Source organism: Impatiens glandulifera, chromosome 1, assembly GCF_907164915.1.
Source record: "Impatiens glandulifera chromosome 1, dImpGla2.1, whole genome shotgun sequence".
NCBI lineage: Eukaryota > Viridiplantae > Streptophyta > Magnoliopsida > Ericales > Balsaminaceae > Impatiens > Impatiens glandulifera.
This window is the reverse complement of record NC_061862.1, coordinates 71,964,589-71,990,800: the sequence shown is the minus strand read 5'-3', so window position 1 is coordinate 71,990,800 and position 26,212 is coordinate 71,964,589. Positions and strand designations below refer to the sequence as shown.

At 27.4% G+C, this 26,212-nt stretch overlaps 3 protein-coding genes and 1 pseudogene across 3 annotated transcripts; 3 read left to right on the top strand and 1 right to left on the bottom strand.

Moving 5' to 3' along the window:
* Nucleotides 1-2,317: 2,317 nt before the first annotated feature.
* LOC124921485 (glutamate receptor 3.6-like) lies at nucleotides 2,318-7,044 on the bottom strand. The gene is made up of 6 exons (XM_047462154.1): nucleotides 6,744-7,044; nucleotides 4,635-5,929; nucleotides 4,137-4,414; nucleotides 4,022-4,053; nucleotides 3,335-3,741; nucleotides 2,318-2,746 (listed from the first exon to the last, which is right to left on the bottom strand). Exons 1-6 carry the CDS (start codon nucleotides 7,018-7,020, stop codon nucleotides 2,336-2,338), a joined length of 2,700 nt encoding a protein of 899 aa, XP_047318110.1. The 5' UTR covers nucleotides 7,021-7,044; the 3' UTR covers nucleotides 2,318-2,335.
* Nucleotides 7,045-8,333: 1,289 nt separating this feature from the next.
* LOC124931997 lies at nucleotides 8,334-11,532 on the top strand (annotated as a pseudogene).
* A 4,961-nt stretch (nucleotides 11,533-16,493) lies between these two features.
* On the top strand, nucleotides 16,494-19,034 carry LOC124918875 (probable protein phosphatase 2C 47). Its single transcript, XM_047458945.1, has 4 exons — nucleotides 16,494-17,108; nucleotides 17,561-17,758; nucleotides 17,832-18,037; nucleotides 18,285-19,034. The coding sequence occupies exons 1-4, from the start codon at nucleotides 16,935-16,937 to the stop codon at nucleotides 18,838-18,840; spliced, it is 1,134 nt and encodes a 377-aa protein (XP_047314901.1). The 5' UTR covers nucleotides 16,494-16,934; the 3' UTR covers nucleotides 18,841-19,034.
* Nucleotides 19,035-20,944: 1,910 nt separating this feature from the next.
* On the top strand, nucleotides 20,945-21,663 carry LOC124921474 (54S ribosomal protein L19, mitochondrial-like). The gene has a single exon (XM_047462142.1). It carries the CDS (start codon nucleotides 20,982-20,984, stop codon nucleotides 21,447-21,449), a length of 468 nt encoding a protein of 155 aa, XP_047318098.1. The 5' UTR covers nucleotides 20,945-20,981; the 3' UTR covers nucleotides 21,450-21,663.
* The last annotated feature ends 4,549 nt before the right edge of the window (nucleotides 21,664-26,212 follow it).

The window sequence follows — 26,212 nt, the reverse complement described above, 5'->3', positions numbered from 1 at the left end:
AAAAATAAAAAATATGTATATACTTTTAGTTTTATATATACATAAATAAAATTTATTTATATAAGTTAAAGTATAAAGAATTATATATAAAATAATGTAAATTATTTATTTTAAAATTATTTTATATAATAATTATACATTATTATTTTTTATTAATTTTAATATAATTAATAATACAATTAGATTAAAATAATAATGTATATAAATATAAGGGTAAAATAGTCTTTTATATTTCTTAATTTTAAACTATTTAAAAAAAATATAAATTAATAATAATAAATAAGAAAATAATTATATTAGTTTAATTAAAATATAAATAAAAACTAATATAATTGATTTGTGAACTAATTCATAATTATTTTATATTCTAATTTTAAATATGATTTTATTAAAATACTTATTATTAATATTTTATTTTATACAAACAATATTTTTTTAATATACAAATATTTATAATAATACATAAATTTTAATTAATATATAAATAAGATTTATTTATATAAGTTAAAGTATAAAGAATTATATATAAAATAATGTAAATTATTTATTTTCAAACTATTTTATATAATAATTATAGATTTTTTTTAATAACTTTAATATAATTAATAATACAAATTAGATTAAAATAATAATGTATATAAATATAAGGGTAAAATAGTATTTTATATTTATTAATTTTAAATTATTTCAAAACAATATAAAAAATATAAATTAATAATAATAAATAAGTTAAAATAATTATATTGGTTTAATTAAAATTAATTAATTTATAATATTTTAAAATATAAATAAAAACTACTATAATTGATTTGTGAACTAATTCATAATTATTTTATATTCTAATTTTAAATATGATTTTATTAAAATAATAATTATTAATATTTTATTTTATACCAACAATCTTTTCAGATATACAAATATTTATAATATTACATAAATTTTAATTAATATCTAAATAAGATTTATTTATATAAGTTAAAGGATAAAGAATTATATATAAAATAATATAAATTATTTATTTTAAAACTACATTATTTTTATTTATTAATTTTAATATAATGAATAATACAAATTAGATTAAAATAATAATGTATTTAAATATAAGGGTAAAATAGTGTTTTATATTTCTTAATTTTAAATTATTTTAAAAAAAATTTAAAAAATATAAATTAATAATAATAAATAAGTTAAAATAATTATATTGGTTTAATTAAAATTAATTAATTTATTATATTTTAAAATATAAATAAAAATTAAAATAATTGATTTATGAACTAATTCATAATTATTTTATATTCTAATTTTAAATATGATTTTATTAAAATAATAATTATTAATATTTTATTTTATATAAATAATATTTTCTAATATACAAATATTTATAATAATACATAAATAATTTTAATTAATATATAAATAAGATTTATTTATATAAGTTAAAGTATAAAGAATTATATATATAAAATAATGTAAATTATTTATTTTAAACTATTTTATATATAAAATGAATTGTCAATCCTTAAATTAAAGTTGGGTATGCAATTAAAAATAATTGTTATGGTGATATTAATTATAATAAAATATTAATTAGCCTGATTGCTATTTTATGTTCTTACTTGTATGTTTTTATTAAATGAAATTCTTAATTTAATTTTCTATATGAGAGTACTCCAATAATTTTAGTTATTTTAGAATTTTTCACTGACGAAAAAATTTGTTTTTTTTTTTTTAAATAGTATTTTTTTTCTTAACTAATTTATCAAATTTATAAAAACAATAAAAATTCTTTTTTTTTTATTTTTCTTATTATTTCAACCCATAACACATTTTTAAAGTATTCAAACAGTATTTAAGGTATACTAAAAAAATAAATAGTTAATATATAACACAAATAAGTTCAAATTAGTAAATTATATACAAAATTATGTCATTACAAAGTTATTTGAAAAATAAATATTAAATTTATCATTTTTTTCAAAAAGTTCCAATCTTTATTTAAATTACACTTTTTTTAGTCAACCAAATCAATTTTAACAAATTAGAAGATGTAAATCTAAAAAAAATACGTCCAAAAATTTTATAAATACTTTTCATTAACAAATGTGACAAATTAATTAGAAAAAAAATGATACATTAAAATTTGAAGACGAATGTATTGTCTATTTAAGAAAAGCGTGATATAATTTAAAATCCGACTTTATAGAATAAAAACAATTCATGTTCGACTATTAAATGAATATGACCAATATTAATTTGGAATAAATGAAAGGGATCATAATAAAGTGATTAAATTATATAATTTTGAAGGAGATAATAATAATAATAATAATAAAATTTAACATTTTAAAGTCGATTCCATCTTGATAATTTCCCGAGCTTTAACATCCTCTTCCTTCTGATCAAGAAATGAAATAAACATTTTAAGCTTCCTTAATCTCGACCCTTCACTAGAACGCTCAGCCGCCACCTCGCGATCTTCTTCATCCACAAAGTCTCGGTTGAATTGGTGCAGTTTCCGACAAAAGTAAACGCCAACGGCTATCAAACAAACCACCCCACAAAGAATAAACAAACCGGAAAAGCTCTTAATTTGAAGCCTATCAACTGAAAGCTTAGCATCCTGATTTGAACTACAAGCACTTTCTTTTATCCATTTATTATGTATCCTTCGTAAATCTCCATTCTCCGATAACTTCAAAATCGCTGTTGACATGTCCCCCGTCAATGGAGAATTCCTCGGAAACACCTGTACAACCGAAGTTATTGTCACAAACTTTGTGGTGCAGTCAAAATCGAGAATTTCTTTAAAATGTTTACTGCGTACTCGTAAATTCATAAACTTAAAATCGTAAAACTTTTTTAAAAATATAGATATTTATATTATTTATGTATATAATTAAATCTAAAATAATAATAAATAAATAAAGTTATACTTACACCATTAATGAGATAGAGTAATGATAAAGAGCATGAATTTGATGTCATGAATGGTGTCGAGAATGTTCTGACAACATTATAGGACTTAAAATCTAATAGAAAAGATAAATTTTTTTTTCGAATCCGTGCTTCGTCATTTCAAAATTATTTATGAAACCAAATTTCTGATCTCTAAAATTACTTTATTATATTAGTTTATTTTTTTTAATTTAAAAAAATAAATTTACTTATTTATGTAAAATCGTATAAAATCTTAAAATCGAAATATATTTTTGTTAATATGTAAAATTATAAAATAAAAATTATAAAATTTAACTAGTTTTAATCAAAATTTTAACTCATTTGACCCAACCCTTTATTAAACAATAAAAGAAGGAAAAAGGAAAGGATGACTTACAAATCCCCATCCGTTTTTAGTGAATTCTTGACCGACGATTGTGAAATTACAACGGGTGGTAAGAAAAAGATCCAAGTATGCTTTTTCATCGATAACAGCTGCAACACCGCCATTGTTTGGACCATCGTTAAGGGCTTTCTCGAGATCTTCGGGGGAGTTAAGAGGAATCAACCTTGACAAATGAATGCCAAGTTCGGTGTGAAGATAGTTACGAGCAAACGAACCGTGTTGGTAACCGATTGGATCGTTCGAGGCTAATAGAGAATCGATTCCTTTGATGGGTGATGAAAGTTGTTGAACTGTTAGTATTGATGTTAGGCTTGCTGTGTAGCTGGAATTTATTATTAGAACTACAAATAGCCAAATGATTAATACAAACCTACCCATCATGCTAACTATATTTTCTCCTGCATAGAATACAATAATAACATTTAAAATATGGTTAGACTGGAAAAATGTAAATAATAATAAAAAAAGTTATACATACTTAAAATTGTTAGTTTGAAAATTTCACGAAAAGCTAATCATTGTGTCACGCATCTCCTCGACCTAAGAAAAAATGATAAAATGTAGTTGGATTTGATTTGTTCTTGATAGAACATATTGAAATTATTTTCCTTATTTTCAAAATGTTTCTCGAGATAGTTGGAAGTATTTTTATTCGTTGGGAAAAATAGGAATACTTACTATGAGCGAAGAACCAAGTCGAAAAGCTAAACCTGCCAATTGAAAACATCAAATTAAACAACAATCGACGAACGAAGTTGGAGAAAAGAAAAGTTTGTGAGACTTGGTTACTTGCCATAATATAGTGGTAAGTTGTCTATAAGGAGGGCCACGAAACTCGTCATTCAACCTATGCTCCAAGATCCAAATGACGGTTCCAATTATCAAAAACGATAGCGCCATGACAAACCACATGCTTGGAGTGAATGGTCTTAGGAAAGCCCACACGTCTATCTCCAATTTCTTTAAAGGTGCCACCACAACTAACCCGGACTCTATATATGGTTGCGTAAAGTCCACTTTCTTTGTTCGTCGAGTGATGATTGCAATGTCTCCGATTGCAGCATCATAAACCTAAACATATCAAAAGAGAAATCAAACAAGCAAGACAAATTGAAAGTAGAATGAGCCTAAATACTAGGGGTGTCAATTTACTAATAGGGGGTTAGCTAGGGTGTGAGTTCTTGTCCCCGTTTCATTTTGAATTATTTTACAAGGTAATACCAATTCGCTTAAGTTACCTTAATAAGTTCAATTAAATTAAATTTAACTAGATTTTCATCGGAATACTTACACCAATTGTGACGAGACGAACAAGTTCAGTACAATTTGGGTTGTTGATTCCGTCACCATAAGGTACAAACACATAAGGAACAGAATACGCCAACAAGTCCACAACCGCAGTAAAAACATCAATACAATAGCCTTTAAACATATCTTCATCCGAAAAATAATGTATAAATTCAAGATAACTAACACGATTCGGAACGCCAATCCTCAACTTCTTCCCATTGTTAGGGAAAACCCATCCACGTGGCTTTTCCGTCGTCTGCCCCGGCCAAACCATTCCAAAAATATTTGAACTCGAATTATTGGGACCGGTTTTGTCCGGTGGCAAGGTCAATAAGCCTGAATAATTTGACCAATACCCAACCGTCCTAAAACCGGTCCCAATCACGTTAACAACTTCAAACGTCGGGTGAATAAACGATCTATCCGACGAAAACCTAATCTCTCCGGTTAAGCCATTAGTATTCACCTCTAAAATACTTTCAAGTAGTAACTTCCCGCCATCAAAGACACTAAGACCCTCCGAATTTGAATAATTAGAGAACGATATCACACCGTCTACGCTCAAGAACCGATTAATCGCATTAGCAAGAAGCCAAACCGTGTCATAAGCGTAAAGAGCATAAACGTTCAAACCTAAACGCCCATCATTGGATCTATTTCGTCTAGTTAGATCATTCCACCTTGAAACAAACCTAGTTTTCGTCTCCGAATCCGGCGTGTACATCCTTAGAGTAACTAGCCCTTGCAAATTCTCCATTATAACCGCGGACGACCAAGGATTCGTGTCAAGATAAGTGGAGAGCCAGTCCGTGGAGAACCAAACATAGCCGGTTTCCAACATCCCGAGATGTTTCGCCACGGAGAGTGTTTCAATCCCACAGTCGGGATGAGTTAGAAGAACAACAACCCTAGAAGATGTCAACGCAACCTTAACCAATACATTTGTAATTTCGTCTCTCGAGGGTTTAATCCTTAGAGGAGCTTTGTAAGAGATCGATAATTGATCGTTCAATGCTGCTAAACCGTTTCTCCCATCGTCGTCGTTGGTGTAGACAACGACAACTTCCCTCCATCCATAATGCTCGATAATACGAGCAATGACGGTTATCTGGTAAATACCGTTTTGCGTCGTTCTGACGAAGAACGGGTATTGGATAGAGGAAAGGGTGGGGTCCGATGCTGCGAAAGATAATAATGGGACTTGGAGCTCGTTGATGATGTTAGAGATGATGTGAGCCATGGAGGATGATTGTGGGCCGATGATGGCTATGGTGTTTGTCTCCATGAACCTTAATGCTGCATGTTTGAAAAGAGGAAGAATTATAAAGACATTTTAACTAATAATCATAGCTAATAAAAATGGTACATTAAAAAAGTTTGTAAATAGGTATCAATGAAGGTTTTTATTACCGCCCTAATTATTATGTATCAACAATTATCCTTAAAAGGGGGATCCGAACATGATTTGATTGGCCTTGACTCAACAAGAACTCATGGAAGGTTTCAAAGTAAAAAGTACAAATACAAAATCTTAAAAAAAGAAAAAGAAAATTATAAACAGGTTGACTAGATTTTGTCATGTTAAACGGGTCGACCTGATTTCAATCCGAATCCGAAAATATACTACCAAAATATTTTTTTTCCTACGTTCAATTCGAATAGTATTTTCTTATCGAGTCAGAAATTATTAGCCCGTTTTTTATTACTTAAGGCAACCCTAACTTAGTACCGTTGTTTGGCTATCAATAGTGACAATTATCAAAAACCAACATTATTAGTAGTTTAAAAAAAATAAAGAATCCCAGTTCAGAAATAGATATTAGGGACGTTATAAATATACTTGGGTTATTGTTACGAAAGAAATTACTATAGTTAATGCTTAGGTATATCATCATCATCATTGATACCTACGAATTAACCACCACGATGTTAGTTAAAAAAAATGTGTTGTTAATTCTATTAAAACTTGACAATTAACAACGATAACTTAATACTATCGATCGATGTTAATCAACTAATAGCTAGCCATGGTTTAAATTAAAAAAACAATCAGTAAAACTAGCTAAGAATGAAAATGAAAAAAAAAGAAAAGATTTTTGGAGATATTTACCGTCAAGAATGGTGAGAAAACCGTTGGAGTTGGAATCAAGCATGGTGAGATTGAGTTTGGTGCCTCCAAGAAGAGATGGGTTGGAATTAATATCTTCAACAGCTGCTTCAATGGCGATTTTGGAAGCTCTTCCAATGGAGGAACTAAAAGAGAAGACAGATCCAATATTGACAAAGCTTGGTCGTCGATCTTTAGGAAGGATTAATGCGTTTGTGAAACAATACCCATATAGTTGAAAAGACATGATAAACACAAACATCCAAACTAGTAATTTCATGGTTTCTTCACCAATAATAATCTTAATAATTAATTCTGGTTCCTTAAGAAAGTTTATTTATATTATATAGGGTTCTTATCTATGCATATGCATGCTTGCTTGCTTTTTTTTTTGTCACGTCTTGTTCGTGCGTTTGTGTCTCTTTCTACATTTTCACCTCTTTAATATTTAAGTCCTCGACTTAATTGGATGTTAATTAATTAAAAAAAAAAGAGATACTGATTATTTCATGGTTCGCACAATTAACTCACAAAAACAAACCAAATTAAAAGAAAAAGAAAATGTTTTTGTTTCTTTTGTTAAATCACGTGTATCCAGAAAGGTGTGAATTGACTATCGACACTACACCAAAACATACTTTCAACCACGCTTATATGGCAACGCATATTAAGTGTGGGTAAAAGTTAAAAGAAAAAATACTTTTGCCCACCTTTATATATATACCACCACCTTTAATTTTTTTTATATATTTTTTTTAAACATTATAATTTAACTATTTTAAATTTTAATATTTTTTATATTTTATTTTTAAACTTTATAAATATTTTATTTCACTATTTTAATTTTGTAAATTAAATTTGATTTAAAATTTTATTAACATTAAAATTTAATTATTATTTTTATATAAAATTACTTTTAAATTTTTTATATCATTATTAAAAAAAATTATTAATATCTGTCTTTTAATGAATTATTATTTATATATATAAATTAAAGATAATAAAATTAAAAAAATATTATTGTTTACGTGTATATATATATATTAAAATAATAAATATTAATAAAATTCAGAATAATAAATATATATTATATTATTATTTATTTAATGTTTCACGTGATATTTTAATTTAAGAAACCCTAATTATTGATCTTTTGAAATTTCATTCTCTCTCTTTATTCTCTCCATCAATGTCGGCCGTGGCTCTAGCTCTTCTTCAAAGACATTTTTCTCAAATCTTACCCTAAATAGTCTCCTTCTTCATAGATCTTTTCTTCTTCAAAGACATTTTTCTCAAATCTTACTCTAAATAGTTTCCTTCTTCATAGATCTTTCTCTTCGATCCATTCACACTGTCATCTCTTACGACCTTCACAAGACTTCCTTACTCCCATTTATAGATCTACGGACCAAAGATCGGGAAAGAAATTTTTAAGGTAAAATCGTCCGTTTATACTGATTTTACCGCGTTTATCAATTTCAATGAGTTATATCGCGATTTAACTACTTGGCAAATGTCCATTGGAAGGGTGCTGCTGAAATAGTTTTAGCTTCCTGCACCAGATATATCAATGAAGATGATCTCTTGGTACCGATGGATGAAGACAAGGTATGTTAGAATTTCATTTTTCTTTCATTTGCATTTCTGTATTTTAAAACTTATAGAAGCATCTAAGAATCCCCATTAGTCATCCTTGCTGGATTTTTTATTTTCAATAATTGTTTTTTGCTTCTGTAACTAATTAGGTAGGCACTTTATTGACTATCGACTTAATTCTGTCATTGTGTGATCTTAATTCTATTCCTCTCAACTCCAAGTTGATACAAAGAAAATTTGTGGACTTAAGTAAGATGTTACTGATGCCTTCCACATTTCAAATTTAACTCCCATCTTGTGAAAATTTTTGTTGCCTGCATTCAGATGTTTTCAGAAGAGCCATTGAAGATATGGCTTCCAGAAGTTTGTGTTGCGATTGCATACAGACCTGAAAATTTCGAAAAAATCCCACATGCTGAGGAGGAACTGTCTACCAGAAGTTTTTGTAAATGATTGATCAACGCAGAATCCTTGTCGACCTGGTGTCAGAGAAGTTGTCCGGCTATGTACAAATGTTGGAGTTAAGGTATGTTAGTATTTACTTTGGTTAAGAGAGTGATAAGGATCGTTGTATGTGGAGTTCATATTTGTGCGCACCACTGTTATATATGGCTGAATTAGTTGAGATTTGTGTTTAAACAGGTGCGCATGGTCATTGGGGATAATATTCAAACAGCTAGAGCTATAGCCCTAGAATGTGGGATACTAGAATCAGATGCAGACACCACTGCACCAAATGTCATTGAAGGGAAAGATTTTTGTGCATTATCCGATGATGAGAAGCTAGAAGTTACTGAGAAGATATCAGTATGTCATGAGCTGACCAACTCAACTTGGAATTAGTTTGATGTTACTCTTATTATTTAATTAGTTTAAGTAAGGAAAGAAATGATTCTAATTCCATGTGTAGGTAATGGGAAGGTCGTCTCCAAATGATAAGTTGCTCCTTGTGCGAGGCGCAAGAGAGGACATGTTGTTGGTGTAACAGGAGATGGAACCAATGATGCCTCCCGCACTGAATGAGGTATTTGTGTCAAACCATTATGTTTTCCTTGGACAGTGTGCTCTTTAAATTCTTATCTTCTATTGCTTATTTTTTCTACTGTGAAACCAATGAAAATATGAATTTTCTTTGTATGCAATTATGTTTTTCTATCTAGCTCACTATACAAAATACATTTCAAATGTGAATCTTTTACACAGTAGACTTTTTCCCTTTATTCAATTGACCTAGTTGTGAATCTTTAATCAATCTGCTATCGTTATTGTGCATTTTTACAGCTGTTGGATTTTTATTTTTCTCTATTCAGTTGAAATTGTTTGCTACCTTTCTTTTCACCTTTGGAATTTAAAGGTGATATGTTATCCTTGTTTTAGACTGATATTGGTCTCTCAATGGGCATCCAAGGAACAGAAGTCGCAAAAGAGAGTTCAGATATAATAATATTGGATGATAACTTCACTTCTGTTGTGAAGGTTAGTCACTAGTACATGCTGGTTTATTATTAGGTTGAAATATAGACGAACTATGCTTATTAATATGGCTTGATCTCTCAATTGGTTCTTTGCTTTTTGAATTTTCTTGTGCACTCTTGTTGCCTTGTTTTAAAAGCGAGAATTTGTTGCACTGTTTGTTTAAATTGTGAGGAAAGTATTATAATTTGGAATTTGTTCATCGAATGGCATCTCCTTCCTTGCTGTACAGTTTGTTAGATGGGAGCGTTCTGTTTATGAAAACATTCAGAAATTCATCCAGTTTCAACTCACTGTCAATACTGTTGCACTTTTTATTAATGTTGTTGCAGCAGTTTCTTCTGGTGATGTCCCTCCGAATGCAGTGCTGGTAAATATAATTAATAATCTATGCACGCACTTGATATGAGAAAAAAGAGAAAGAAATAAATAGTAGGTAATTAATGGGTTCTTTTTATTTTGTTTTGTTTGGGAAAAAATTATGATCGAATGAATTCAGCTTCTTTGGGTTAATCTCATAATGGATACACTTGGAGCTTTGGCATTGGCCACTAAACCACCTACTGATCACCTGATGCATCGACCTCCGGTTGGTCGGAGGTGAGTTTGAAAACATAATTGATTCAACCATTTTTGTTCATATTAATAATATTGCTGAATGGTTGATTGCATGAGTATTGTTGTTGTTTTTGTACCTTGATCAGGGAACCGTTGATAACAAATATAATGTGGAGGAACTTGCTAATTCAGGTATATATTATTATTGGGAAGCAGGTGTAATTCCCAGGTGTAAGTTGTTGTTTGATAACTTACAATTTCTAGCTAGCTAGCTAGGACAAGAAATGAATAAAAATATTTTGGTTGGGTAATTTTGTTGGAACACACATACAACTGCAGGCAGCTTATCAAGTAAGCGTCCTGCTCGTTTTGAACTTCCAAGGGGGAAATATCCTCAACTTGAGGCATGATAATCCCGGCCATGCCAAAAAAAATGAAGAACACGCTCATACGCTCATATTCAATGCTTTTGTTATTTGTCAGGTATGTATGATATTAATATATATATACCCTAGGTAGAAAGAAAGAAAGAAAATAAAGAGAAAATGGTTAATTTGTGCATATATTCAATGAGGTGAATGTAAGGAAGCCTGATGAGATGAATGTGTTTAAGGGAGTGACTAAGAACTGTCTCTTCATGTTGATAGTTGGACTAACTATTGTGCTCCAGGTTTGACTCTGATCAATATGTTGTCTTTTTTATTTTAATTTGCATGCATGAATGATGATATAATAATAATAATGTGTTGTTTATGTTGATGATAGGTGATCATAATATTCTCCTGACTATTCAATTGTTAGGCTTAGCTGGAAACTGTGACTTGTATCTGTTGCAATTGGATTTGTGAGGTGAGTCGTATTAAATTAATTAATTTGTTGTTTGTAGGTGGTGGGTCAATGCATGCAACACAATAGTTTGGAAAATGATCCCAGTTCCGGAGACACCATTCAGTGATCACTTGTCAAGATTATTCAAGAGTATATTTTCTAAGAAAAAGAAGAATACAAATGTAGTACCACCACCACCAGGTAAAATTAACTTGAAAGTTTTTTTACTAATAATCATCGTCTACCAGGTAAATATTTTATAATTGTTTTTGCTATTTTCAAAAGACCATTAAGAAGATATCCCGACAGAAATGGAGGAAACAAATTTGCACTGCAAAAGGATATTTATCTAGATTCCAATAATTGAAGATCAATTCATTTCCCTTTTAGCGGTTTAATTGTGAAGAATGAATGATTCAGATGTTATATGCTCGTCTTCATCCTTGAGCTGTCAATTGCATGAAGAAGCAATCAGGTTTTGTTTTTCAAATTTTGTGTCTATTTAATTCACATCAATATACCATCTTTCTTTCTTATCTTAAAAATAATCTCTTTCATATATTTGCAGATGTGGTCTAAGAAGAAGTTGATGTCTAAGAAGAAGATTGAGTGGATAAATACCATATTCTCTATTGAATAAAATTATTTTTTTGTTTGAAATATTTTGATGTGAGAATTTATGCTAATTTTGTTATTATTAAAAATGTTATTTAACTATTTTTGAATGTCCTTTTCAATGAATATTTAATTTCAAACCCTAAAATTTCGAATAAAATTGTTAAAATAAATCAAAAATAAAATAAAAATTGTTTTAAAAAATTATGGACTTTTGGCGACGCTTAAATTGATGTTACCGACGCTAAAATAAGCGTCGCTAAAACATTCGCCCACCCTGCTTATGGCGACGCAAGAATAAGTGTCGGTGATATTTTTGGCGACGCTTTTATGGGTTGGCAGAAGTCTTTTTAAGCGTTGCCGTAGGTCTGTTTTGTTGTAGTGCGAGTAAACTTTGACTTAAAACAAAGGAAAGTAAACACGTGATCATATTTATGTTGCAAAAACTTCCAGCTTTTTTACATTATATATATATATATATATATATATATATATATATATATATATATATATATATATATATATGAAAAATGATAGAGAGCGCGACTTGAGACAGCGACTGGGAGTGCGATGCCTACGTGGTGTGCCTACGTGGGTTGATAGGTAGAATATTCTCTCCTTTTTATTAATTATTTTCTCTCTCCTATTATTAATAATTAGTTACTGGAGAGAAAATAATTAATCGTGAAAATAGAAATATTAGATAAACATTTATTTATAAGTAATAAAACTAAAAAAATATTAATAAGTCAATATAAAAAAAATAATAAAAAAAAGAAAAAAGAGGCCATAAAAAATATTTGATAAATAAAGGAATTGAAAAGTCATAAAAATAAAATAAAAATAAAAGAGATAAATTCATAATTCAACTAATCATTGATATTAATTAGGGTTTAGGGTTTAGAATCTAGTATTTAGGTTTTAGATTTTAGGATTTGGAGTTTAGGGTTTAAGGTTTAGGGTTTAAAATTTATTTAAACATATTATTAAAATATTTAATGTGAGAATTTGTTGTAAATTATTGATTTATTTTAACTGTTAAACGAGAGAAATTAATTAATAAGAAGAGAGATAAAATAATTAATAAAAAGAGAATATTCTACCTGTCAACCCACGTAGCACACCACGTAGGCATCGCGCTCCCAGTCGCTGTCTCAGAGTCAGTCGCGCTCTCTATCATTCCTCTATATATATATATATATATGAAAAATGATAGAGAGCGCGACTTGAGACAGCGATTGGGAGCGCGATACCTACGTGGTGTGCTTACGTGGTTGACAGGTAGAATATTCTCTCTCCTTTTATTAATTATTTTCTCTCTCCTATTATTAATAATTAGTTACTGGAGAGAAAATAATTAATCGTGAAAATAGAAATATTAGATAAACATTTATTTATAAGTAATAAAACTAAAAAAATATTAATAAGTCAATATAAAAAAAATAATAAAAAAAAGAAAAAAGAGGCCATAAAAAATATTTATAAGTACTAAATATTTTAATAATATGTTTAAATAAATTCTAAACCCTAAACCTTAAACCCTAAACTCCAAATCCTAAACTCTAAAACCTAAATACTAAATTCTAAACCCTAAACCCTAATTAATATCAATGATTAGTTGAATTATGAATTTATCTCTTTTATTTTTATTTTATTTTTATGACTTTTCAATTCCTTTATTTATCAAATATTTTTTATGCCTCTTTTTTCTTTTTTTTATTATTTTTTTTATATTGACTTATTAATATTTTTTTAGTTTTATTACTTATAAATAAATGTTTATCTAATATTTCTATTTTCACGATTAATTATTTTCTCTCCTGTAACTAATTATTAATAATAGGAGAGAGAAAATAATTAATAAAAGGAGAGAGAATATTCTACTTGTCAACCCACCCACGTAGGCACACCACGTAGGCATCGCGCTCCCAGTCGCTGTCTCAAGTCGCGCTCTCTATCATTTTTCATATAATATATATACTAGTAGTTTTAAGTATATTTGTTAACAAAACATGAATTATAAGATTTGATTTAAAATAGTATTTTTATTTAAAAAATAGGAAGTATAAGATTTAATTTTAAAATATATTTTTTAAAATAAAATTTAGGTAAATCATATAATTTTAAAAAATATTTATTAATTTAGACATTATATAATAATATATATATATATATATATTAAATTTAAATATATATACATATATATACTAATTTATATTATTTAATTAAAATATATAAATATTAAAAAATATTGATTAAACAGAGAAAGTAACCACTCAAAGTTGTTATGTTTTAAATTAAAATATAAAGTCTTTCGATTAATTTTATACTTTTTTTAATCATCTCCATACTATATTAATTTGAAAATCTGAAAATTTTAAATTTTATGTTCTTGAGATTTTAAGCGTGAATTTTGATTTAATTAGATGTCTAACATGTTAGGATGATTTTTAAATCATAAAATCAACATTCTGATAAAATTTTAAAAAATTGAGTTTGAATTTCAATTTTCAAAGTTGTTACAAATCTTGATTGATGTTCTTGTTTTGGTCGTGTTCGATTGTAAACATTATTTCAAAGCTATTGGAATAAAATTAGGCCATGAGATGGCCTGAATCAAAAGTTCTCAATTTTTGCCCTAGAAACCGGGTTGAGAAATTGATCATCCTAGAGCTCGATTAATCGGATTTAGGATTATGGATTATGATCCCTATATCCATAGGAGTTGTTAGCAACTTTCAAATTATGTTTTCATGATTTGTATTGAAAGTTACAAAACCTGCAATCTTTATACCAAATGAAGAACACTTGGTCCTCTTGGACTAAGTCTTGTGGGACCGAGGATTGAGAAATAAGACCGAGAATTCTCGGTCTTAACCAAAGCCAAGGTTCGGTGTTCTTGTGTTAGGACCGATGACCAAGGACTAGTGTTCTTGAGTGAGGACTGATGTCAATGATTGGTGTTTTTGAGCAAGGACCGAAGATTTTAACCTAGGAACGAGACTCCCGGATCCCACGACCGAGAAAGCTAAATTTGGGACCAGACTCCCAAACTTAGGACCGAACAATTTTTTTTTACATTTTTATTATTAGTAGTATATTAATATAATAAATAAATAAAACTATTTTATTTTCTTAATTTCTATCAAAAATCTGATTTTGTTTAATGATAATAATTTTACTTTCAATTTTTTTTATAAATAGCTTAAATTATATATTGTTGACAATTTTTAATTCATTCAATATTTAAAACATAAATACACATTTTTTTAAATTATCTCTTATTCATTTTTATTTAAATTTGTTTAGTATATTTTTATTAAAAATATATTAAATTGAAGTGGATAATAATAATTTTTTTAATTAAAAAATATAAATATCTATATATATATATATAATGATGCTTAATTTTTAAAGTGTCCGAATTGCCTGATCGAGAGCTGTGATTAATTTGAATATATATGTGAGAGTAAATGGATATTTGGGTCGGATTGTGGGTTGACCCGCCCATAAACTTAAAATGGTTAAAAATAAAATATAAAATGTTATAAGTATGGTTTGAACTTGCAACATAGCAAAACAAGTACAACCCTTTAACCAACTAGACTAATAACACTTTATATTTTAAATTCAATACCAAATTTGATGAACGTGGGACATTTTAACAATATAAGTTTAACTAACTAATATATATATATATATATAATGATGTTTAATTTTAAAGTGTCCGAATTGTTAGGTCTAGTTAATTTGAATATATATGTGAGAGTAAATGGATACTCTCACATATAAAAATGTTATAGGTATGGTTCGAAATTGTAACCTAGCAAAACAAGTAAAACCCTTTAACCAACTAGGCTAATAACAATTTATATTTTAAATTTAACACTAAATTTGATGAACGCGGGAAATTTTAACAATATAAGTTCAACTTTTTAACTAACTAATATATATATATATATATATATATAATGATGCTTAATTTTTAAAGTGTTCGGATTGTCGGGTCGAGAGCTGTGGTTAATTTGTATATATGAGAGAGTAAATGGATACTTGGGTCGTATTGTGGGTTGACCCACACCCATAAATTTAAAACGGTTAAAAATAAAATTAAAAATGCTATAGGTATGGTTCGAACTTGCAACCTAGCAAAACAAGTATAATCTTTTAACCAACTAAACTAATAACACTTTGTATTTTAAATTCAACACCAAATTTGATGAATGTAAGACATTTTAACAATATAAGTTCAACTTTTTAACTAACTAATATATATATATATATATATATATATATATATATATATAATATATATAATGATACTTAATTTTTTAATTTTTAAAGTGTCCGGATATATATGTGAGAGTAAATAGATATTTGGGTCGGATTGTGGGTTGACCCGCCCATAAACATTTTTACCGTAATATTTTTTTACGATTTTTTATATTATTACTCATGTAAATGCACAAGATACATACTAATTTTTTTAAATTCATTAAATTAGAATGGGTATGTATGATTATCCTTAAAAAAAATAAAAATAAATTATTATTATTATTCTTAAATAAATAAAATAAAAATGAGATGGATCACAAAGGCCATCGGTCAACTCCCACATCGAGCCCACCACCCACGTGTCAACAACCCATATTGCTTCTTCTCTCTCCCCTACTACAATGGCGACCGAGAAAACTGGAATATTCTTCGCATCCATCTTGTTAGGTCATTTCTCTTCCTTCCTTCCTTCTCCTTCCCTTCACAATTCCATTCACAAATTCATTCTACTCCTCCAAATCTTCTACCTTTTTTTTATACATTTCTGAGAAATTTCTCCAATTGAATCTCTGTTTCTTTCTTTCTTGGTGGATCGGATCCCCCAAGAATATGCCTTATCTTACTAGTAGTAGTTCCAATGAAGAACATCGGTTCCTCCTGCACTGTTTTGAGATCGGAATTTGCTCTTTTTCTACTCAAATCAAAATGGGCCCGCTATTATTGAGAAAAAAGATCTGGATTCTGGGTTCTTCTTCTTCTTGGTAACGCCCAAAACTCGAAGACTTTTTTGTTTTTGCTCACAATGGAGACTGGATCACAATAGGTTTTGTACGTGAATTCAGTTAGAATATGATTACAGACTCTAAAAGGCCACAGTTAGCTACAGATTCAGATCTCGTTGTTGGCTGTTTCCATGAGAACAATGATGAAGAAGAAGAAGAAGATCAGAGCCAATTTAAGGCTTCTAAGCCTCCTAGAAACATACCCAACAATATTAGACTCAGCATCAGTCAAGCCATGCTGGTGGGTAATCTAATTGCTTGCTTAATTGTCGTCTAATCTGACCACCATGCACAAAAATGACAGTTTTTTAACTTCTTCTTATTGATAAATATCACTTTTTTATGATTTTCTTGATCTTACAAACATATTCTCTTCCATGGATTCAAAGAATTTTTGTATTTAGGTCTTTTCAAATGAGATATTTCCTCCAATCCCTCTAGTTTCCTTTATTGTTTTTAGAGCATTTTGGTGCTTTTAAGGAACATGATCTGTTTTCTGGTTAAATAAATTGAGTAAAAGCTGTTTATGTATCTTCTGATCCATCTGAATAACATATATGATCCTGTTCTGTCCTAGATTTTTGGTCATATGATTCCATGCTTAATTACAAGAGATTTTACTAAAAATTTAGAACAATTTGGTTTGTTGTTGATTCTAACTTGAATAAGTCTGTTTATGAATGTAATGCGTAGGACTCACCAGTAGGCATTTTAGGTGTGAAAAAGTCGCCTGTTGGTGAAAATTCTGGATTTTCACCTGTCTTTCGATCGGGTTCTTGTTCTGAAATTGGTCCAAAACAGTTCATGGAAGATGAATTTATCTGCGTAAATAACCTTCATGAACACATCGGTGAAGGTCCTGATATCCCTTCTCCGGCAGCATATTACGGGGTAAGAAACTTCACATTTTTCATGTTTGGACTTTTGCAATTGACTTAAAAGAAGAAAAAACTATTTTATTCAGGTTTTTGATGGACATGGAGGTGTTGATGCTGCGACATTCACTAAAAAGAACCTTCTTAAATACATCATTGAAGACTCCCATTTCCCGGTTGCAACGAAAAGAGCGATCAAGAACTCTTTTGGGAAAGCCGACTATGCATTAGCTGATGCAAAATCTCTCGATAGATCATCCGGCACCACTGCTTTGATTGCCCTTATACTCGAAAGGTGAGTAAAACTGGTTTTCTTTTCCTTTGTAAACAAGGGTTTTGTTTCCCGGAGGAAGCTAGCAAAGAGAGATCTCCGCAACCATGACCTAGTAGGAATCGAACCTGAAACCTTTCGTCTTTTAGGCAAGACTAATCTAAATTTTTTATTCTAGAACCGGATTCAATTTCGAAAAGCATTTTCAAACAAGGTCGTTGCTTCTTTCTAGCATATATGGTATATCATTTGACACGAATCATGGTTGTAGGACAATGATAATCGCGAATGCTGGGGATTCTCGAGCTGTGCTGGGGAAACGTGGGAGAGCTATCGAACTCTCGAGAGACCACAAGCCTAATGCCGCGTTGGAAAAGTTAAGAATCGAGCAATTAGGGGGAGTCATCTACGACGGTTATTTAAACGGGCAACTATCCGTGTCACGTGCCCTCGGAGACTGGCATTTGAAGGGGCAAAAGGGGTCAATTTATCCGTTGACCTCAGATCCAGAGCTCGAGGAAGTTGTCCTAACGGAAGAAGACGAGTTTCTGATAATGGGTTGTGACGGTTTATGGGATGTTATGAGTAGCCAATACGCGGTTACAATAGTGAGGAAGGAACTTATGCTTCACAATGATCCCGAGAGGTGTTCGAAAGAGCTCGTGAAGGAAGCGCTCAAGAGGAATTCATGCGACAATTTGACGGTCCTTGTGATTTGTTTCACGTCGGATCCGCCGTCTAGGATCGAGGTGCCGAGGATTACAAAGAGGAGAAGCATATCAGCCGAAGGATTGGATCTTCTCAAGGGTGTTCTAAGTGATGTTTGAACAAGAAATTGCTTCTTCTTTTATTTTGGGTTTTAATATAATTGTATTTTCTATTAATTATTTTTTTTAGTGTTCTAACTCTTTGAAGTAAGCCAAATTCATCCTTGAATCCCTTAATTTGATACTATTAGAAATTTAGAGATTTTGAGTACAAGGAACTCATGAAGAAACCTTCATATTTTCTTTTGTATGTATATTAGTTATTTTGTGTAAGTTAGACTCGATGCAAATTAAGATAAATCACTCACTCTTCTTATTTACTATGTAGTACACATTTAAAGAAAATTAAAGATTTTCATTTAACATATTATTATTATTAAAAGTTTTTCACTGGTTTTTATCAACATAATAAGTCCAGTTAGGAATGAAGTTTTTTTAAAATTGATTATGAAACTCAGTTATGAAATTCCTACTCAAACAAAGAATCACCAAGGTTCTTCAACACAATTGGCTTACAATATTGTTTGACTTTAGCTATACGATAGAGTGTGGAAAGGAAGTACAAACTAGACAGTTGACTCCCTATCACAAATTGGCCTGGAGGAGTTTATGCAATCTGTGAGCTGCGATCGAATTGACCGGAAGACGCGATTCAATCTTATAACACTGGTTCGTTTATATCCGAAATTCTGTTTGGGATAGTCGCAAACTACGACAAATACACTAAGTTCTCATATGAATAATGCATATTGAAATACAAAAACAAAATCGTAGTGGACTCTCAAGAATCAAACTACGACAAATACACTGAGTTCTCATATGGATAATGCATAGTGAAATAAAAAAAACAAAATCGTAGTGAACTCTCAAGAATCGTTAGGAGTAAACATCATCACAATCAAGGCCGACTCAAAGCATAGGACCTCACTTTTATAGGGCCCACATTTTTTAATATTTAATAGTATTATATTATTAATCTTATTTTTTCCTTAATATTATACTATATATATTTATATAATTTTTTTTTATCTTTTTTTTATCTCTTATTTTCGTATTATAATATATTAATCATTTATATCTCATTTTATATTATTAAAATATTTTCTTTTATTTTTACAAGTTTAGAGGAACTTAAAATTTAAATTTGGATTGAGTCCCAAATTTTCAGAATAAGCATAATGTTACTAGATTTCAAGTTACTTATTAGATGATATGATTGAAAGTTGAGATTCAGTTGTGATCAAGGAATGAGAAATATGTCAAAGATTTAAGCTCGAGAAAATTGACAAAGTGGGATATTAAAACAGTTGGCTTATCTCGAAAAATCGTGAACATATATTAATGGATTTCATTGAGGTATACCAAAGTCGAATCGGTATACAACCATTTTTGTGATTATAGATAGATTTTTTAAATACACACTTTATGGCACTAACTCACCATTTTGCAACTTATCAAGTAACAATAAATTTTATAGTAATATCTATAAATTACACGAATTATTCAACACCACATTCACCGATTAAGATCCTATTTTTACTAGTCTATTTTGAAAGCAGTTATTAAAGATGATCGAAGTCTAATCCTTAAGGAGTTCAGCTTACCACTCAAATACATACAATCAAACAAAGATTTCAGCTTACCACCCAAAGACAAACAATCAAACAAAGAGATTGAACCAATGCTTAGAATTCTATTTGCAATGTACATGATGTAGAGAGTAGCTGAAGTTGTTGAAGAGATTGTTATCTCTCGCAGAACGGTGGTATAACACATTGCATCATCGTGCTATTAAAATGACTCCTTTCAAAGCAATTTATTAACTTTAAAGACCTATTTTGGTTGTTAAATGTTCTCCAACTTCCTTTTAACCAAATAGTACACCAGAAAGTTATAAGGATAAATACTTATATTCTTGCATTTTTAATCGCGCCACTCCAATTAGAGTAGTATATATAACCTTTAAATTTTTATGAATGAATAATATTTGTATGTATGGATAAAAATTCAAATATTAACATATTACATATTATAAATTCAAAGAAAAAGAAGAATTGATTTAATTTACAATGTGGGCCAAACTTAAACAGTGAAAGACCCAAATATTAACAGGCCACAAAAAACATTAAAAAGCCCACAAACACTCTGAATCCCCTTTCACAGTGACCATCGCGTTTTCATTCATCAGTTTTTGATCACCAATGGCGACTCTCAAGGAGATCCTCACTCGACGGCCGGTCATGGCGACTATCAAACTAACCGTTCCAGCCGGTGGTGCGCGTCCAGGGCCTCCGGTGGGTCCAGCTCTAGGTCAGTATAAGCTGAACTCGATGGCATTCTGCAAGGATTTCAATGCCAGGACGCAGAAGTTCAAACCTGATACGCCGATGGCGGTTCAAATCACCGCTTTTAAGGATAACACTTTCGAATTTGTCGTCAAATCTCCGTCGGTGACTTGGTATCTGAAGAAGGCTGCTGGCGTGGAGTCTGGTAGCAGTCGTCCTGGACATGTTGTAGCATCGACTGTAACCCTAAAACATGTATACGAGATCGCAAAGGTAAAACAATCGGATCCCTTTTGTCAGTTTATGCCACTTGAGTCTATTTGCAAATCAATTATAGGTACTGCTAATACCATGGGTATTAAAGTTGTGAAGGAATTGGAATGAAAGATTGGGTTTTTTTCTAAATCTTGAGTTTTTTTTCCCATCAATGTAGTGTGTGTGTGTGTGTGAGTGAATTTCATCATCATTCATTTCTGTTAGCAGATTGGGGTATGGTGTTCATTTGAAGATTGTAGTTTATGCAATTGTTCTTCTCTTTGATGAGAATTGATGATGTTTTTCAGTGATTATCTGCATATTGGATGAATTGTCTCTTTAATCTGTATGCTGACAAACCCTTTGAACTATTATTCTTGAAGCTTAGTTGTGTTACTATTCAATGGGATTCATTTTGTTGTAGTAACTTCTTTGAATTTCTTAGGATCTAGGCAATTTGGATTCCAACCAAAATGAAAAGGATTTTGGGCTTATTATTTCTTAATGAAATATGAGAAAGACTCAAACCCTTTGAACTACTATTCTTGATGCTTAGTTGTGTTAGTATTCAATGGGATTCATTTGTTGTAGTTACTTCTTTGAATTTCTTAGGATCTAGGCAATTTGGATTCCAACCAAAATGAAAAGGATTTTGGGCTTATTATTCCTTAATGAAACATGAGAAAGACTCGAACCCTTTAAACTACTATTCTTGATGCTTAGTTGTGTTAGTATTCAATGGAATTCATTTGTTATAGTTGCTTCTTTGAATTTCTTAGGATCTAGGAAGTTTGGATTCCAACCACCAAATAAGTAGATTGAGACGGATTTAGGGCTTATTATACCTTAATTCAACTGTCGTCCTGAATGAGAATCGAGTCCGAGAACTTATTGGGATAAGATTTTTTAAGTCTCTTTTTTATGCAAGTGTTTTCATGTCTAGAGGGGTATGTTGAGTGATCAAGAAGAGAATCATACTAGTATTAAGTCTTTGTTTCATCTAAGGAGGTTATTTGTATAAAGTTTGTTTGATGGTGGGCTGTTTGAGATTTTATAAAGATTTAAAAATCTCAAAAATGATTTTAAAAAAAAAGTTATACGTAGTTTTTAATTTGTTGAATTATTATAATATTTGATTTTTGTATTAAAATTAAAATTTAATAAAATAAAGTAAAAGTATTTGGATTAATAAATTAGATTATTAGATAGTTGAAAAGAAATAAGATTGGATTTAATTTTTAGAAAATTTTAATAGAGCATTTTCAACCAATTCTTTTGATATCATTTCAGGTATACAAGTGAGGTAATAAAAGTCTTGTAGTTCATTTTTAAAAATTAATATTTTATGACAAATTATGATTATTTTTAGTAAAAAATGTTTTGATGAATTAGATAAAAATTTAAGTGAGAATTGATCATTTTTAAAATAATATTATTAAAAATTGATTTGATCTTTTTTTTTTTCAAATATTATTTTGTTTGGAAAATAAAAATATCATGTACTAAATAAGCTCTAAATACTGAACCAATTTTAATTTTCTTTTACTAACTATGACATGATATTTTTATTTTTTACTATACATTTAATTTTTTTATTTTAAATTTAATTTTTTCTTAATAGTTTTTTATTTTTTAAATTTTAATTTCTTTGACAGACTCTCTCTTCTTATTTCTAAATTTTATTTTATATTAAATTAAGTTTTTTAAAATGATATATTTTAAATAGTTGTTAAATATTTATATGTAAAGTTTTTATTATAGTAATTTATAATGTTATTATAATCGTTTGTTTTTGTATTATAAAATATCTATGTAATTATTTTTAAACAAAAAATAATAATAATTAATGCTATTGTTTAACCAAAAAAAATTATTAAATTATTTTAAAAATATACTATTCAATTTAATATTAAATAAAAAGTAAATTAAAAATAGATAAACAAAACAGTTAACTATAATGAAATTTGAAATAAGTAAATAAAAAGCCTAGAGAATATATTTTAAATTTATTTGTTATATACATGAAATAAAATTAAAACACTATATAATTTAAAATCTTTTATGTGTTTGAATGAGAAAACAAACGAGAAGAAAAAGTTAGAACATTCAAAAAAAAAATATCAAATTCATTCATTCACTAATCTTGAATATTTTTATATTGTTTTATTTACATAATATTGATATTTTACAAAAACTAGTATGTATTATAAATAATTTTTATGTATTGAAAAGTGTTGGTTAATAATTCATTAATATTAATAATATAAAAACTATGACTAAAATATACAACACTTCTTCTACATTTAAATATGTTTTAAATATTTTATATACGTTTAAAATTGTTTATTGTACATGATTTTTTATTTGAAATAGTTACTATTTCCAACGTTACAAAATTAAGAATCTAACCAGAATATAAACAATTTTTATTATATAATCGAAATTTGACTACTCTTATAAACTAATTTAAAATTATCGGTCTAAAATTCAATTAGTTATTTTTCTCAAATTTTATGTAATATAATATATTATTTTAATTTAAGAAATTTGTGTAATAAGTTGAGTAATATATATATATATATATATATATATATATATATATATAATTTGTGTATAGTGTTTGAAGTCATTCAATATTTAAATATATGTATCATTTAATAGAGGTTAAATTACATTAATTTTAACACTCCATTTAATATATGGTTAGATTTCAAGTTTAGCTCGGAGTTGTTAGAATCTCTTTTTTTGGAGTGTTTTTCTGAGAATGTTAGATACATACTTCTTAGATGACAAAATTCCTATGTTTGAAAAAAAAATTAATAAAAAATAATTTGAATATATATTATTAAGATATTTGTTTGACACAACTTATTAGGATAGTTCAAGTATCAAAAATTTTTGTTTAGAGATCGATTCTCATAAAGAAAAAACATCAGTTGGACATTTTAGTTTATTAAATTTAAAAAATATTACTTCTTTAGTTTAATTCCTATATTCATATTATTATAAAATGAGGGACAGAGTTAAATATAATTTATAAATTAGTGATTGGGTTTATAAGGAAGGCTTTTGTTTTGGTAAAATGTTATCCTCAAAGCTGAAAAAGTTTTAAATTAAGTAACAAAGTTGAAAAAGTTTTAAATTAAGTAACATTGTCCCTAATTAAGGAAATATCATTAACTATGGGAAAGACAACTTGCTTTCTAAATAAAAACCATTATTCATTATTTTTTCATAAATCAAATAAAAAATATGTATATACTTTTAGTTTTATATATATATATAAATAAAATTTATTTATATTAGTTAAAGTATAAAGAATTATATATAAATTAATGCAAATTATTTATTTTAAAATTATTTTATATAATAATTATACATTATTATTTTTTATTAATTTTAATATAATTAATAATACAATTAGATTAAAATAATAATGTATATAAATATAAGAGTAAAATAGTCTTTTATATTTCTTAATTTTAAACTATTTTAAAAAAAATATAAAAAATATAAATTAATAATAATAAATAAGTTAAAATAATTATATTAGTTTAATTAAAATATAAATAAAAACTAATATAATTGATTTGTGAACTAATTCATAATTATTTTATATTCTAATTTTAAATATAATTTTATTAAAATACTTATTATTAATATTTTATTTGATACAAATAATATTTTTTAATATACAAATATTTATAATAATACATAAATTTTAATTAATATATAAATAAGATTTATTTATATAAGTTAAAGTATAAAGAATTATATATAAAATAATGTAAATTATTTATTTTCAAACTATTTTATATAATAATTATAGATTTTTTTTTAATATCTTTAATATAATTAATTATACAAATTAGATTAAAATAATAATGTATATAAATATAAGGGTAAAATAATATTTTATATTTATTAATTTTAAACTATTTCAAAATAATATAAAAAATATAAATTAATAATAATAAATAAGTTAAAATAATTATATTGGTTTAATTAAAATTAATTAATTTATTATATTTTAAAATATAAATAAAAACTAATATAATTGATTTGTGAACTAATTCATAATTATTTTATATTCTAATTTTAAATATAATTTTATTAAAATAATAATTATTAATATTTTATTTTATACCAACTATCTTTTCAGATATACAAATATTTATAATATTACATAAATTTTAATTAATATATAAATAAGATTTATTTATATAAGTTAAAGGATAAAGAATTATATATAAAATAATGTAAATTATTTATTTTAAAACTATTTTATATAATAGTTTTACATTATTTTTATTTATTAATTTTAATATAATGAATAATACAAATTAGATTAAAATAATAATGTATTTAAATATAAGGGTAAAATAGTGTTTTATATTTCTTAATATTAAATTATTTCAAAAAAAAATAAAAAATATAAATTAATAATAATAAATAAGTTAAAATAATTATATTGGTTTAATTAAAATTAATTAATTTATTATATTTTAAAATATAAATAAAAATTAAAATAATTGATTTATGAACTAATTCATAATTATTTTATATTCTAATTTTAAATATGATTTTATTAAAATAATATTTATTAATATTTTATTTTATACAAATAATATTTTCTAATATACAAATATTTATAATAATACATAAATAATTTTAATTAATATATAAATAAGATTTATTTATATAAGTTAAAGTATAAAGAATTATATATAAAATAATGTAAATTATTTATTTTAAACTATTTTATATAATAATTATACATTATTTGTTTTATTAAAATTATATAATTAATAATACAAATTAGATTAAAATAATAATGAATTTAAATATAAGGGTAAAATAGTCTTTTATATTTATTAATTTTAAACTATTTC